Source organism: Leptomonas pyrrhocoris (genome assembly GCF_001293395.1).
Source record: "Leptomonas pyrrhocoris isolate H10 chromosome Unknown, whole genome shotgun sequence".
In the NCBI taxonomy this organism is placed as follows: Eukaryota; Euglenozoa; class Kinetoplastea; order Trypanosomatida; family Trypanosomatidae; genus Leptomonas; species Leptomonas pyrrhocoris.
This window is the reverse complement of record NW_015438375.1, coordinates 349,418-365,087: the sequence shown is the minus strand read 5'-3', so window position 1 is coordinate 365,087 and position 15,670 is coordinate 349,418. Positions and strand designations below refer to the sequence as shown.

Below are 15,670 nucleotides of genomic sequence, written 5' to 3'. Positions count from 1 at the left end.
GTGCGTAGCCAATTCGTAGAAGCGTATACACATCCGAGGTCAGTAGACAGGATGCCAAAGAGAAAAAAAAACAGAAAAAAGGGTTGCACGTAAAAGAAAGACCGGGGGGGGAATATGCGGTGAGAAGTACCAAGGCTGCATTGCACCTGCATTTTGCTTTTGTTGTTGCCTTCATGTTACTGAACCTGACAGACATCGATCGTCAGAGGCAACACCGGAAGCTTCGAAGCGCTGAGAGAGAAGGAAAAGAAAAAGAACTGCGGTGAGCTTTTCACCTTCTCGGTCAGCGGTTTGCAGCAACGCATGTGCAACGCTCCGCAATGCTGTGGGGCCACAGCAAACATGGGGCCTCAAAAGACACGCTGCGAAATGACAAACGAGTGGCTCCATTGCGGTGTTGCGTTGCGTGACGTGGAAGAGAGCAGCCGCCATGCACGCGTACATACGTATTTCTTGCGAAGTTTATGTTGGCGTTAGGGGGGAAAACAAATAAAAAAGACGCCCGTTCACATGAAGGGGGCTACAAAGAAATAATGTGCTGTTGAGGCAGCAATCAAAATTCCCCACAGAATGACTGTCGTACAAGATTGGCGCCGGGGACACCTTCAAGGCGAATCAGAAAAAAAATAGAACGAATGAGACAATACTTCTCAGAAAGCCAATAATACGGAAAACGAAGAATAGAGAGGAGCGGAAAACGTGGCAGAAGCGCAGTAAGTAAAGGTAATTGAAAGGTACCAGCAGTGCAACGTCTCGTCAAAGAGTTGCGAGGGTAAACGAGTGCGGCATCAACTCCGTCGCAGTAACGCAGGTGAGCTAGCCAGCACGATGGCAGTTTTTCTTACGATGCATCCACGCGCGCCTTCTTCTTGGCGTTGCCGTTACCCTTCTTGCCCTGTGACTTTGCCTCGCCTTCCTCGTCGGACTCGCTCTCCTTCGAATCATCCTTGTCATCCCCGTGCTTGCGTGTCCGAGGGTCAACAGCCTCGTAGCGCCACGGCGCAGACAGGTCGAGCGCCTCCAGCGCTGTTTGCTTCTCCCCCGAAGCCCCGCTCGACGCAGACGCAGGCCCGCCCATGACCGCTCTGATACGCTCCTCCAAGTACGGCATTTTCACGTCCGTCTCCCGCAACTCCACGTGAATGTTCGCGTTGAAGCTGCACGTCTTGGCTGGACTGCCCGTGGCCGGCGGCGGCACGTCGCACAAACACACAAACGACACGCTGCCGTCCCGCTTCAGCACAAAAGCCGTCGCGTCGTTGCTCGACACCATCGCGACGGGCAGCGCCTCCAAGGTGGTGCGGGTGGCCGCCACCAGTGCGGGGTGCAGGGCGTAGGCGCCCATGTTGTCGTAAAGGGGGATGAAGAACACATCACAGCAGCGCTCGTAGGCGACGAGCACGCCGCGGGGGGTGTCACGCGGGTGCCGCGGGTAGCCGAAGCGGTCGGTGCCGCTTGTCAGGACGGTGATACCCACAACAGCCCCCAGCTCCTCTAAGGCGCCGCCGGCAAGGCGAGGGCGGAAAGTGCTGATGAGGTGGAAGGATTCCTTGTTGCTCTCCATCGGGATCGTGTTCATCGCTGCCCAGAAGTGCACGTCGCCGGCGTGGGTGCCGGTCACGTAGTAGGAAAAAGGTGCGTTGAAGGCCTTGTTGTGCTTGTTGACCCGCTCTGCCGTGACGTTGTACATCGGGTCGTACACCGCCGCGTCCTCCATGTACACGACCTCCGCGACGCACGTGACAACCGACTGGACCGAGGTGCGGGTCCACAAAAACTGGTCGATGACATATGTCTCCGGGTAGCGACTCACACGCGCGTGGCGGTCCTTGTCGCACGTGAAGAGGCGTCGGCACGCCACCCCGCTGCGGTCCTCCGAGGCGGCGACGGCTTCGATGCGCGGGATCGGGCTGGTGAGGAACATCGTGGAGAGGATGCTGAAGTGCTGCAGCAGAAACGTGGCGGGCTTCGCGGCGTCGCCGTCCACCTCGATGGTGTGCGAGGGCGACCAGCTCAGGCGAAGGCGGTAGACCTCGCCGAATTTGTCCGCAAAGATGACGCTGCCCTCGGCGCACGTGGCGAGTGATGTGATGCGCTTTGTGTGCGGGCCGTACTGGTAGGACGGCTTCCAGTACTCCGCCGTGGTGAGCGCCTTGTTGGCCTTCGCGCTGGAGGGCACCTTCGTCGCGGCGGCGCGGCGCGCCTCGCCGTCGAGAATGTCCACCTCGCTAACGTGCACCGCGGCATCGCTGCCGTTCTTGTTTCCTCTGTCGTCGTCGTCCGACGAAGCCTCCGCGGCCAGAGGGTTGTTCTGCTTCCACGAGGACACGTTGTACACGTTGATGAGCTTGCTATCGCCGGCGCTGACGACACACAGCGGACCGTCCGGGATCTGCAGGAACTCCACCGCCCGCACGAGTTGCCCGTCGTCTACCAGGACGGAGTTGTACGGCGAAGGCGCGACGGCGTCGTCCAGCGGGTAGCGGCCGATGATGAGTTTGGTGCCGAAGCCCATCACCACCGCTTTGCGCGGCAGCGTCGCCACACTGAGTGACGGCGCGTCGTTGGCGTTGACAGGCGAAGGCATCTGTTCGCTTGTTTGTTTGCTCGCTTTTCTGTGTGTATGGATGAAGTGCTGACCACTTGAAACGAAGATAACAAGGAAAGCAAAAAGCACGAGAAACTCAGAGGAGTGAAAGGGCGCTGCAGTGAATAATAATTTAAAAAAAAAAACTAAGGAAAGACGGATAACACAATTCGATGCACAGTCGATACACGACTTCGACAAATGAACAGTGTTTGTCAAATACAAGTCAGTAGGCGGTAGATTTCATTTTCGTTTTGTACGCACTTCTCCCCATTGGACTACTCCCCAGTTAGAAGGTAGAATAACCGCGGCAACGGTGTAAAGCAGAAAGGAAGAAAGAGCGGCAACATTCGCCACGCGTACGCGCCACCTGAACGGGAAGGTGCATTTGTTTTTTTTTTTTAAAAGAGGCGTGGCGTAGTTTTCATGAAGAAAGAAGAGAAGATGTTGATCATCTCCGCGCACTAATTTAGGTTCTCCACCTTCTTCACAATAAAATCCGCGAGACCGTGCACAAGCTGGTCGTCCATGCGCTCGTCCTCCACCTTGCGGAACTGCTGCTGCAGCTTTGCCGCCTCGTGTTCGTGCAGCTGGCGCTGAATGCGATCGACGTACATGCGTGACGCGACGGAGCGAGAGCCGGACATGACGTAGCCCAGGTTCTCCGCCGCGGCAATGTCTTCGGCGGTTTGGCCAATCTCACCACGGCGCGGTGCGCGCTTGAATTGACTGAGAAACTCCGCACGTGTCATCTGCGATGGGTGCTTGGCGGCCATAGCGTCCTCGGTAGGCGTTGCGTCCAGCGTTGATGTCCCCCCACTGCCATCTTCGTGTGGTGCTGCGCCGCCGGAAGAGGAGGCGACGTGACTCGGCAGCTGCACGCCAAAGTCTTCCTCCTCCTCGTTTGCATGTTCTGCCTCACGACGAGGTAGGTGCCCACTGGCAGCGTCGTCGTGTGGCGCATCGACAAACTGCACCCTCTTCCTTTGCGCGATGGAGGAGGAGCCGTGCGCCAGCCGCATGCCTGGGATGTCTTCGGGGAACGACGAGTTCTTCGGTGTCGGTACGACCGTTGCGGCCGGTTTGCCTTCAGCAACGTCACGGTGCTGCGCCTTCGCTTTAGACACCAGCTTCGCGAGTGCGCTTTTCGGTGGGGAGGCGGAGGACGGTGCTGCCGTCGCCGCTTTCTCCGTGCGTGCTGTCTTCAGCGGGGTGGCGTCGATCTGCGGTGCAGCAGGAGCGTCGGTTGCCGGTGCGGAAGCCTCCAGCGACTCATCCCCCGTCGCTGTCTTCGCCAAAGCGACATCCTCCGTCTGCTCCGCTTCCCCCGTTGCTGGGTAAGAAGATACTGGGTACGGGTAGCCCGTTGCGTGCAGCAACGCGGAGATGTACGCTCTCACCTCCGCTGCGTGTTGCTCCGCGGTCGCCTCGGCGGGGCTGCGGGGGCCATCAGTCTCCGTCACCGTGTGCAGCGTCTCCCCCTCGCTGCGAGGTCTGCGTCGACCCTGCTCACGCTGATGACGCTGCTGGATGGAGCGGGCCTGCCAGAGCCAGAATCCTTGCACGCTGTACGCGTTGTCCTCTAAGCTGCGACGCATAAGCTCCTCCACCGCATTGCCATCTAAAGGACTGTTCGTTGAAGACGCCGTAGACGGCGCCCACAGTCCGTCGCTCATGATGTGAAAGTAGAAGGATGTATGTGCTTCGTTGTTTTCTCCTACTGTCAGAAGGAAAAGAAAAACAGCAAAGCGGGAGCTCCTTGTTACAGTAATAGTTCTCTAAATAAAGGTTGGACATGTTGAGAGACACCAAGGGAAGCAAAAGACAAGCAGGTAAAAACGGGTGGTGAGTTACTTGGAAGTCAGAAGATGCTTCTTCGCATCTGTAGGTTACAGTATTGTCTAACGTAATCGAATGCAAGACGCTCGACAACTCGAAAGCTGCAACATGTCTTCCAAGCTCCTGCAGACAAACCCCGAAGTTATCGTAGCGCAACGAACAAAGAAAGCTCATACGGGTGCGAACAAAAACCTTTCTACTGGTTCGCATTTTATTTATGAAAGATAAGCCGGCGCCTCAGTTGCAGGACAACAGAGGTGAGCCCCAGTTCACGCATCAGGAAACAAAAATCTTTATGACACATTATTGCATCTATGTAAATGAGTGCTCGGTTGGACCGTGGAGAGAAGAAGAAGTTGCCCGTCAAGCCCTCAGGCTACTTTTCGCTGGCACTGCTGCTGGGATTGTCCTCTCTCGTCTCTCTCGATTCCTCTTTTTCGGAAGCAGAAGGATCTTGCACGCCAATGAGCAGCGCCTTCCGGAGAAGGTCCGAAATGGAGAGACGCTCGACAAAGCCCAGCATTTCACTCTCCGACAAGCGCGGCGCGTTCGCCGTGTTGAGCAGCGTCGGCGATGACGACTTTTCATCTGCGGAGGTGTTCCTCTTGCTCGTGCTTTTCTTTGTATTGGCGTGCTTGGCGCCTCTGCGCGACTTCGCCGTCGTGGGCGGTGCACTCTCGTCGCCGTCGTCCGCCAGAGCGCGCTCTCGCTTGGCGACTGCGCCCCTCCTTCGAGTTGCCGGTGGCTGTTCTTCCACCTCCTCCTTTAAACCGCTGACATCCTCCATTTTGCGCTCTCCTTTGGAGCTGCCTTCCTTCTTCTGCACCGGCGCACCGGTTTGTTCTTCCTCCACGCTCACCACCGCAGCCTCGGAGGCGAATGCCGTATGGCTGGGCTGCCTCAGCACGGGGCCACGCACCATCGTCGGTAACGGGAGCAGAGGTGGCGGGTTTCGCAGCACACGCAGCTTACGTTTTCGTAACAAAATTTTCCCGTTCTCCAGCACCAACTCGCCATCGTCCTCGATCCAGGTACGATTGGGCAGCGGTGGCGTCGGCGCGGCGCTTTGGTCCACTGCTGGCATCCCCTCTTCCTCCACGGCGGTGAGACGCGGCAGCGCCGTCGCGTCATCCCGGCGCGCAGACGCCTCCGGGCCTTTCCCGCCTTCGGCGTCGTCGCCCTTCTCCTCCCCGTCACTTTCACCGTTGTGCTCGGTACTGTTGCTGCAGCTGCTGCTCCACCCCGACGATGCGGACCACCCGTCCTGCTCATCGTCTGCGTCGCGAGACACGTGCGCGTGACTGCGCTGTCGCGCTGCGTGCAAGGTAGAGGTGCCTGCGGTGATGCTCTGCGGACCGACAATGGGAGCCGCTCCCGCCCCGGCAGACAGCATCGCGTTGCGGCGCTGGTAGTGACTTGCTTGGCGGCGTCGCGCCTTCAACTCGGACTTGCAGTACACCTGGAATGGGCGAGGTGTGACAGCGAGAAATCCGTGAAGGTCGTTCACCTCCGCCTCGGTAAACGAGTGGGCGACAGAGGTGCTGTCAAACACCTTGTGTGATGGAGGCCCGTACGCCTCGATAGGCACCGCAGAAGGGAGAGGGAGAGACGACCAGAGCAGCGCGTGTGAAGGCGCAGCAGACGTTGGCCGCGTCATGTTCAGGCAGATAGACGCGGAAGACCCCGATATTGGCACCTCGTCCTCACCCGAGGGCTTTCTGTGAGACACCGCAGGTTCCTGCAAAAGCGAATGTACGACGCGTTGAACCGCGTTTGTGCTTTTCGCACCACTTCTGTCTTCTGCGCCGTCGTCACGGGAACAGCGCAGCAGCGAAGCGCAGCCGGCCGGTAGGCTGTGACGCACAACAGCGCCCACATCCGGAAACGCACCGCGCAGGCACGGCTCGGCAAACTCGGCGGCGAAAGCCATCTCTTCCAACTCGGTTTCCGTCGCGTAAGGAGACGCACTCACAGGCAGCACCGCGGGCTTTGGTGAGGGGGGCAGAGATGCTGGTAGTTGGCCCACCTGTTTTTTCTCGTCTTCCTCCTTTGTTTTCGTAGCCTCTGCATCCTTCCACCCCGCCCGGCACAACTCCAACGTGTGGGTGCACATGCGATGAGCGTCTGCGTAGGGCACAGACGACGACGACAACGCAGCGTTTGAAGCAGAGTCCGTCGCCTCGACAAGGGGTCGCTGAGCAAACAAGGGAGCTGCCATCACCCGAGCCGCTACGTCAGGCTGTTGATTTGACAGACGCAAGAGACTCTCCATCGCCATGGCTCCTTCGTCTGTGGACCCTGACAGAGCCCGATCGCTACCGCTTCTGTTCATTGAACGTGCGGCAGAGGCTGCCTCCATGATGCGCAGAATGCGGGATGGCGTCCATGGTGTTAAGACGTCATTTACCCCATCCAGCATTGTTGTTCTCTCGCTTTCTGAGGGTAACAATTGGTTAGAAAAGGGGGAAGCCGGGCGCCGAGCCAATTACATTGAATGACGAGCAGAAGACGAAAAGAAAAGAGAACAAAAGGACCATTATGGAACAGCGGAGTTAATCGGCAGGTTGGGAGCCTCAAGAAGCTTCACGTGAAGGACAAGTACAGAAGTCAGAGCCTCAGCCAATTCGCAGCTAATCCGAAGAAACACAAAAGACAGGAAAACAACTCAGCAGAGGAATTTGAACACGCCGTCGTGTTACCCTTGCGTTATTTTCTCTGTTTTTCTCGGAGAAGCACGACGTCAACGCTCTTGTTCCAAGGAAATGAAATACACAGACGTTCAAGCCTCGTTCTAGAAGAGAGCATCGTCGTAAGGACCTTTTGGTTTTCTTTTGTTTGCTTGTCTGTTTTAGCGGCTTTAAAGGAAAGTAAAAAAAGACAAGAAGAGAAACGTAGCCGTTTGCCCAAGAATAAACATCAATAATGTGCTATTGTACATGATCTATTGTATAGATAAAACAACTATCAGGGAGGGAAAGTAATTGACAAATCAAAAAGCGAAGAGATCAGTTGAATGCCATCCGTACTTTTCAAACAGGAGGAAAAAAGCGTTCTGTCAACTCCGCCAGATCTCACATAGTTGAGGTCGCTGTTAAATTTTGTTAGATGCTTGTCGTGAGATCTTGCAACGACGGGGCAAGATCAGGAAACTGCTCCGCTAACTCCTGAATAATGTTTACGACGGCTCGTCTACCCTCCTCCAAGCGCGCAGTCTCCGTCGCAGATTCTTCAGGATAGCAAGAGAGTCGGTACGTGCCGGTCTCCCCCTCCTTCAGGTGCTGAAGATTGCTTTGGCGGAGCCGTTTTTCGTCTTCGGCGCGCTCTCGCTCCTTTTGAGCGGCTGCAATCTGCGCCTGCAGGTCTTCGATTTGCCCCTCTAGTTGTTGAATGTCGTGCTGTGTGCGGTCCACCTCCGCCGCGGTGCGCTCCATCTCCGATAAGCTCTCCTTAATGAGCTTCTCCTTCTTGCGCGACTCCTGCCGCTTCGCGTTCAGTTCTTTGAAGAGACGAGTATTCTCCTTCTCAACCGCGAGACGGGTGGCGCCGCGCTTGTTCTTCTGCATGGCAACGCTCATCGCTTTACCTTTGGTCCGAATGACATCGCGGTGGTCGATCAGCTTTTGCATCTCCTCGATGAGAAACTTCTGCTCCCGCTGCAGCTGCGCCATGCGCTGCTCCATAAAGTTAATCTCTTTCGTCATCTTTTCAATCTCTGCGCGGCCGATGGTGGGGTCGAGTGCCATTTCGGTCTCACGGGCAACCTGCAACTTCCGCTCCCAGAACATGATGTCGCGCTCGCACGCGAGAATCTGCTCCACAATGTCCGACTTGCTCTGGCGCGTATCGTCAACTTTCTTTTCCAGTTGGATCGCCTCGCGCTTCTTTTCCTCCAGCCGCCGAACAAGGTCGTTCTCAAGGAGGAAGACGTCGTCGGAGGCAACCTGCTGCGCGCCGTTGTTCTGGCTCAGTTGCGTGTTCACACGCTTCATTTCAAGGTGCATCGCATTGGACTTGTTCTGCAACGAAGCAATCTGCTGCCGACCTGCGCTGATGTCGCCCAAAAGACGGTCTTTCTTCTGGGAGAGAATGGTAGCCTTCGCCTGCGCGTCGAGGATGGCGTCGTTGATGTCGTTCATCGTGTTCGTGTAGTTGACCAGCTCCGTCTGGAGGCGGATCCATTCCTGTTGAAGTGCCTCGTTCTCGCTCGATTTTGCCGCGATTGCCTTGGAGAGGCTGTTGATGGTCGCCTCCAGTGGTCCGACGTGCTCGCCGTGGAGGTCGCTGTGAGCGGCCAAGATTTGCTCGTACTGGTGGTTGAGCTGGTCCAGTTGCTTCTGTTTGCGATCTATCTCGTCGTTGCGGCGACGGATGTCGGCCTGCATCCGCTCAATCATGGTGCTCCTCGACTGCAGCTCTTTCTCGAGGTCTGTGAGCGTCGTCGCAAGCGCTTCGTTGTATGCCTTTGACTGCAGCGTGTCGACGCGAATTCGGGCCAGTTCGTTCTCCATTTGCGTCACTTGTTGCTCCTTCGCCCGAATCGCATCTTTGATCTTCTGCACCTCTAGTAGAACACCCTGGCTCTCTTGCTTCAGTGTTGTCTGCTTGCTCAGGTGCGCCATCACATCGTTCTCCATGTCCACAATAGCCTTCGCGTGCTTTGAAATCTGCTTCTCCACCTCAGAGAGCTCGGCGGACTTGCCTTTGACCTGGAGCTCTATGGCTTTGCTTTCCTCGGTGGTGCTGGCGATGGCTTTCTCTAAGAGAGCGTAGGTCTGGGTGCTTTCCTCCTTCTTCGCCAGCAGTCCTTCCATCTGTCTCTCTAAGATGACGATTTCGTTGTCGATGCGCGACATAAACTCTGTCAGTTTGGTGTTCTCCACTTGGGCGTCTCGGATGTCACGTCTGAAGCCAGTGATCTCGTTTTCCAGCACCAGCAAGTCGTCCTTTTGTTGCTGCAGTGCTTCCTCCGTCTTCTTGACAGCGTCCTGACGCCTCTGCATCCCGATCAAGGAGCTTCGCCACTGCTGGACAAGCTGCTTCTTTTCCATAACGATGGCCTCCATCTCCGACCTGGCATCAGCCAACGTCTCCCGTGCCCGCTTCGTTTCCTCGCGCTGACTCTCCACCTGCTCATCTACTGTGGCACTCTCGTTTTCGAGTGCTTTGATGCGGTTCTGGAGAGACAGGATCAGAGCGTCTTGCCGCATTTTCACTTTTTCAAGGTTAGTAATGTCGTCCTCGGTCTTATGAGCGGCACGGCGCTCAAGCTCCACCTCATCCTTGAGTTCAGCGTTGAAGCGCTCCACCTTCGCGAGCGTTTCCGTCAGCTTGCCCAATTCATCTTGGTAACGAGTGAGCTGCTTCTGCATATCCTCCACCTTTTTCTGTATGCCGTCCGAAGCGGACGACAGCTCTTCCCTCGAGCGAAGTTTTTCCTCATGTTGTTGCTGGATAGATGCGTGCTTTTCATGGTACCTCTCGAAGGTCTCTTGCAGCTTTGCAAGATGTTGCTGGGCATTGTACAGGTCAACGCCACATGTCTCACGCTCTTTTTCAACACCAGACAGTTCGTTGTTTGTTTCATGGAGTTGCTGTGTTAGTTCTTGTAGGTGCTTTCGCAGCTGCTCCTCAATTCGGCGCTGGACGGGCGCCAAGATTTCAGAGTCCGGGTCGATTTCCGAGATGTCGCTGTCACTCTCGTACGGAGCACTGTCTTCACCTGAAGACGACATTTTTCAGTCTTTTATTTTTGTAACTTCAAATAAATTTTTGTTGGGAAAGACAATACAATCCTTCCGCTTAAATAATGATAACAAAAGATAAAATGAATTAAATAATGATCGGAAACAAAAGAAGAAGAGATTTGCAATGGTGTTAAGATGTGTTTGAACTATTAAAATGTTTTTACAAAGAGAATCCAGATATCCAATCATCCCAGATATTCTCCTCTTTTTCCCTTGCTATTACAACGAGCGACATTTACCCGTATTGAAACAAACATTTTCGTTTTTTCCAAAGTCTGAAATGACAGCAGTTGTTGCCAACGTTCAGTAGGAGGAAGTTACGATAATAGAGCATGTTGCACCCTTCTTTTATACTTTTTCTTTTTTGACAACGGCGCATCTCGCCAGCTAACAAGTGAAAGACCACAAAAATACAAAAAAGAAAAACAGAAAAAGGATGTGAATACAACAACCGGCTAGGATGAAGACTTTTTCTCAGCGAGACGTTTTTCCTCCTTAACTGCCCATTCCGGCATCTGATTAATTTCATAATAGTCCGGGACAGGAGCTTGATCAATACCGTTCTGATGGGGGCGATACTTTTCCGGAAGCTCTGGAATCACACGGTAGCTGTAATCCTTCGTTTTGAACTGCTTATAATACAACCATTCTTCTTTCGTGTCAAACCGCTCTGGAGGGTTGCCGTTCTGGAACGCTAAAACAGCCGAACGAATTGCGCGCCGCGTCATGACCGGAACGCCACGATTGCGGAGCTCCCTTTTGCTGCAAGTCATGAGATCATTCCAGTCCTTGAATGTTGCCTTGAAATCGCTTGTCGGCGCAAGACGATGAATATCGCACTTTTCTAGAAATACTTCGTGATTGGGGACATAAGAGGTCGGTGGGCGAATCACAACAGGGAGCACTTCTGTTCGCATCGTAGTTTCAATAGGTGCCAGTTTTCTCGGGTCTGGCATGTAAGTGTACTTGTACGCCTTGTGCGGACCAGTAGTCTGGTCAAGAAGTATCACAGTTCGACGCATTTCCTTGAATGTGCAGATCTAGTAAAATCGCTGTAGAATAAGAAACACGTAGAAAAAACGTGTAGTTGACGATAATTCCAAATAAAAGTAATAGAACACGAGAAAAGGGACAAAATAAAAACGTATATTATAGTAACAGTCATAAGTCGCACTTGAGAAAAAAAAAAATGATCTCCAAAAAAAGGAGAACAGAGAATTCAAAACGCAGCTTACACAACGTTCTAAAACCATTCTGAATTACAAAGTCCATTCGCGAAAAAAATTAAATTGATGACCACCACTCTCATCTATTATTCGCCTGGTTTCCTGCAGCTCACCTGTGTTAGTCATGGTAGCAGCTCTGCCAGCCCATTATGTTGACAGACTCGCAAACAATAATTTCTCATTTTTCTTTTTTGTAATTACTACTCAACCCGATTTGTTAATGGTAAATTACAATGCGACGTTGGAAACGGCAAAAACAACATTTATTTGCGTTGGTATTGTTAAAATTAAAGATGCATCACCCCTTGATTGCCACTTGCTTAAATGCCCATTTGGATCGCAACGCTGCCGGGTATGCGCACGGTTCCACTGCTCACAGTAATGAAGTTGTCGTGTATTTTGGCACCGTTCATATGCTGAATGCACTGCTGAACAGATTCCGGATTGTCGTAGCAGATCATGACCATTAATTCTAAACGGTTAACATCCAAAATTCGACCAAAGGCTGAAAAGCGCTCCATGAGATAGCTATTGGTTGTACCGAATGGCACGTTGTCAACAAACGCCACATTTGCTTCAAAAGGAGGCAGGCGAGGTTGTTGGTACTGCTGCATACCACCACGCTCATGTACGCCACGGTTACCTCCGCGACCGCCGCGGTTGTTGTTGCTGCCGCTGTTGTGGCTGTTGTTGTTGATGCTGCTGCCGCGCCCGCCGCGTGCGGCGCCTCGCCCGCCACGGCCTCCACGATTGCCGCGTCCACCACGCCCACCGCGAGACTTGGTGGCAGCGGTTTGCTCATCATGGGAGGCTTTCTCATTCTTCTTCTTGGACTCTGGCTGCTTCTTGTCTTCGTACGACTCGTATTTCAGGAACTCGGCAGCAAGATTCTTGTTCTTTTTCTGGCTGGTTTTATTCTGATTTACCTTTTCATCCTCGTGCTGGGAAGGGTCCACGATCCCGGGAATGGAAACTAATTTGGCCTTTGCAGCCTTCGCAGATTCTTCGTCACGAAAGGTCACAAACACGGTTGTGAGGTCTTTCTTATTGTTGTTCTTCTCGCGAAAAGACCCTACGGCCTCTACCTCGCTCCACTTGCGCAGAGTGGCCTCAACAGAGGCAAAATCAGCCGTACGACACGACGTCTGCACAAGGCGGTCGTCCATTGTTTACCTTTTTCAATGTGTATATATAAAGTTTCAGGAAGTAAAGACGAGCTACAGCTTTACCTCTGTTCAAATCAACAGTGGCAGAAGGGAGAAGAACAAGCAGTGAGTAATTTGTAAGGGATCTCAAATCCAACGCACAACAGCAAAAAAGGTGGAGAGGACAAGAAGAAAGAGTGAATGGAAAACAGGCAGCGCTGAGAGCAACAAGTGGACACTTGAACAGCTTCTTTCAGCGAAAGCAATGGGATGAGTGAAAACATAGCAGTCAAGGAAATTTGTGATTATGTTATAGGCTTGCAAAAAATGGACTCAAAGTCAGGAATCAGCGTAACACATAGTTTTAAATGCTCAAATTAATAACTGCGTGAAATTGTTATTTCTCCTTTGTGATCGGCGTTTATTGCCGATAATGCTTGGCTTTTGTTTTTCTTCTTTTGGATGGCTTCCAGCAGTTGCAACAACAGCGGCACACGTACTAATAGAACCACTGTGGTTTCTCAGAAAGTCTTTTGGTTCCTAAAACAAGTGAAAAGGGCACAACAGGAGGTTGTAGATGGATAGCCAGAAGCACCTGCCACAGCGCACATTCCAACACAGAAAGCAAGCGAGCAGTGGTGCTAAACAAGCATCCAATTGTATTGCGCAGCTCACGTTGAGCATGATACGACGACACGTCTTCTGCTACGGCGGTGGCGATGAAACACGTAGAGTGGTAGTGCTTCCTCGACGTCGCTTCACATAACGCCGCTTAGCCCTTCCAACCCCTCCCCCATCTGATCCCCTCACGCCGCTCCCCCTTTCTCCCCTGCGACGCGGTTTCCCCATGCAGACTTATAAAGAGATTTTTGTTATGAAATCAAGGAAAACCGAGAGTGGAAGGAGGGAGAGGGGGATTGCGATCGCTTTACATCCGATAGTGCACATTACTGGAAGGTGGTACCACCTTGAATCTGCCTGTCAAACCGACATCCGTGAAGAGCAGTGTCAGACGTCGCACCTTTCACACCTCATAATGCGACGTCTGACGCGTATTAAAAATGAGCAGGGTATCTCTTTCTGGGAAAGTAAAGGTGCCATGCGAGAAAAGCCAGCATGTATTTTGCCACGCGTCTGAAAAGAGTGTGGTTGATCGCGGCAGCTAGAAAGTTGCGACGATTGTTCTGCGTTATGTGCAGATGCAACTCGAAACCCCAAACATACGAAGAAGAGATTTGCGCAACACACTTTAGCTGCTTTCCGTGTCTTCCTGAGCGATCAAAGGCGAAAACTATAGGAATAGGACTTGTATATATTTTCCTTGTTACGGAACACAGATTTAAAATACTATCGACACTTTCCTGTAACGCAACTTTCTCTCCCTCCCTTTTTACCTGCTCTTTTTTTTTGCAAACGCTTGAAACAAACAAAAAACTCCTTTTTTGCTTGTGGATGCCGAATTATCAATTTGGCAGTTTCCGCATCATATCTTTCGACCGGCAAGTATGCACAATGGTGCAACAGGAAGTTCACTGGTTTCTTCCTCGCATCTTCTTGAAGCAACGTGGGAAAATGCGCTCTCCCATTTCCGCCGTGCTCTCATGGAGTGTGGATCTCCTTTAAATTTGGAGCACTCTCAACGGATCGGTTTACTTTTCGCAAAACGAGTTGGCGACTCGGAGGAATTGAAGAAGTGGGCGTCCATTTTCGACGCTGAAAACGTCCCCACAACAGCATTACTCTTGAAAGCTTTGGTGAATCACAACCAGTGGAAGACAGCTATACAATTACTCGAGCTAAACAAAGATGCTAGCGCATCGAAGGAACTAGCCAAAGTACTGGCGCAGAATTTAACACGAATAGGTTTATGGCAAGAAACGCTGTCCCTCACCTCACTTCTTTCGCAACATAAATCAGACGATTCTTCTCAAGAATCTCTAGAACCCACCGCAGCCTCATCGTTACTGTTAACTGAGCAGAAAAATAGTGACAGCTACCAAATGGCAACAAACCCTGCGTTTTTGCCAGACGAAGAGCAGACTAGCTACTGCGGCTTTGTCGCGGCGGTTGCACAAGGGTTTCCACATCGACGCGACTGGGAAAAGGCGCACGCAGTTCTTCACGAGCTCCAGCAAGTCACGGATTTCAAGACGCAATTAAAGCTTTTCGAATACGACATTGCCCGACTGGTGCATGATGGACAACAGTATGAAGTGGTGGTGGAACGGAGTCGTACAGACTCTCGCTTTCGTACCTCGCCTTCGCTTCTCCGATCTTTGCTGCATTGCGCGCTCGCTCTGAGAGACAGGTCATTGGGCATGCAAAGTGTTGAACTTCTCTGTTCAATGGGTCCTTCCGCCATTTCTGTGAGGATGTTTGAGAGTGCGTGCATGCTCTTCATTTCAAGCGACACCGAGTACAGCAAAAGCGACTTGGTCCAGTTTGAATCAGTTGTCTGCTATTACGCAAATTACATCCTGAAGCCTGAGATTCAAAAACTGGTTGCTGTCTTTTGTGCTGATTATGATCTTCAAATACCAGTTTTTGTCTCTGCCAATACCGGTGCGTCGTTGCCAGACGGTAAAACACCTTCACTGCAAGCTGCGAGAACTGTGACTCAGCTTGACCGAATGGCCACAATACTTTTGAGTCAGGGCCGATGGAAGGAAGCCCTGCAGGTAGCTGATCAGATTACAAGCCGAACAGCACAGAATGAGAGTGAGGAAGTTATTATTAAAATGCTTCGTGCTAATAGCGGCTCGTGGGAAAAAACCTTGCAATTTTTTGCGGATTGATCATTTGCGCCTGTTCATCCAGTTTTCCCCCTTTTGTAGCCGTTAATAATGCTAACTTCCTTACATTATTTGTTCTGTTTTTTTTTTTCTTGACTGCATTTCTTGTGCATGACCACAACTGGAACAATGTTTTCTCTTCTTGAAAAAGAAAACAGAAAAGAAACCCTTTTATTTTTCTAAACTCGATCTCTCTTCTTATCTTGAAAAAATATATTTGAAGGAAACAATCTACTACTACATATGTATATGAATAATAATACTCGTTAGCTACATTGATGATGTATGAGGCTTAAATATTTCGATCTCCCATTCCCGCTCTTTCTTATCCTTTTCT

General features: G+C 52.2%; 7 protein-coding genes across 8 annotated transcripts; 1 reads left to right on the top strand and 6 right to left on the bottom strand.

The window, feature by feature from the left end:
* Positions 1-841: 841 nt before the first annotated feature.
* Positions 842-2,644, bottom strand: ABB37_07579 (hypothetical protein; the record flags this gene model as incomplete). Its single annotated transcript, XM_015806269.1, has 1 exon — positions 842-2,644. The coding sequence occupies exon 1, from the start codon at positions 2,585-2,587 to the stop codon at positions 842-844; it is 1,746 nt and encodes a 581-aa protein (XP_015655191.1). The 5' UTR covers positions 2,588-2,644.
* A 407-nt stretch (positions 2,645-3,051) lies between these two features.
* Positions 3,052-4,367, bottom strand: ABB37_07578 (hypothetical protein; the record flags this gene model as incomplete). The annotated part of the gene is made up of 1 exon (XM_015806268.1): positions 3,052-4,367. The coding sequence occupies exon 1, from the start codon at positions 4,261-4,263 to the stop codon at positions 3,052-3,054; it is 1,212 nt and encodes a 403-aa protein (XP_015655190.1). The 5' UTR covers positions 4,264-4,367.
* A 435-nt stretch (positions 4,368-4,802) lies between these two features.
* ABB37_07577 (hypothetical protein) lies at positions 4,803-6,864 on the bottom strand (the record flags this gene model as incomplete). Its single annotated transcript, XM_015806267.1, has 1 exon — positions 4,803-6,864. The coding sequence occupies exon 1, from the start codon at positions 6,843-6,845 to the stop codon at positions 4,803-4,805; it is 2,043 nt and encodes a 680-aa protein (XP_015655189.1). The 5' UTR covers positions 6,846-6,864.
* Positions 6,865-7,527: 663 nt separating this feature from the next.
* ABB37_07576 (hypothetical protein) lies at positions 7,528-10,226 on the bottom strand (the record flags this gene model as incomplete). The annotated part of the gene is made up of 1 exon (XM_015806266.1): positions 7,528-10,226. Exon 1 carries the CDS (start codon positions 10,156-10,158, stop codon positions 7,528-7,530), a length of 2,631 nt encoding a protein of 876 aa, XP_015655188.1. The 5' UTR covers positions 10,159-10,226.
* A 399-nt stretch (positions 10,227-10,625) lies between these two features.
* On the bottom strand, positions 10,626-11,224 carry ABB37_07575 (putative mitochondrial hypothetical protein; the record flags this gene model as incomplete). 2 transcript variants are annotated; one of them, XM_015806264.1, is made up of 1 exon in its annotated part: positions 10,626-11,224. In XM_015806264.1, the coding sequence occupies exon 1, from the start codon at positions 11,190-11,192 to the stop codon at positions 10,626-10,628; it is 567 nt and encodes a 188-aa protein (XP_015655186.1). In that variant the 5' UTR covers positions 11,193-11,224. The 2 variants fall into 2 exon arrangements, with proteins under 2 accessions (XP_015655186.1, XP_015655187.1); XM_015806265.1 differs by having other exon boundaries at positions 10,626-11,212.
* Positions 11,225-11,716: 492 nt separating this feature from the next.
* On the bottom strand, positions 11,717-12,629 carry ABB37_07574 (putative RNA-binding protein; the record flags this gene model as incomplete). The annotated part of the gene is made up of 1 exon (XM_015806263.1): positions 11,717-12,629. Exon 1 carries the CDS (start codon positions 12,560-12,562, stop codon positions 11,717-11,719), a length of 846 nt encoding a protein of 281 aa, XP_015655185.1. The 5' UTR covers positions 12,563-12,629.
* Positions 12,630-14,015: 1,386 nt separating this feature from the next.
* On the top strand, positions 14,016-15,336 carry ABB37_07573 (hypothetical protein; the record flags this gene model as incomplete). Its single annotated transcript, XM_015806262.1, has 1 exon — positions 14,016-15,336. Exon 1 carries the CDS (start codon positions 14,047-14,049, stop codon positions 15,334-15,336), a length of 1,290 nt encoding a protein of 429 aa, XP_015655184.1. The 5' UTR covers positions 14,016-14,046.
* Positions 15,337-15,670: the final 334 nt, after the last annotated feature.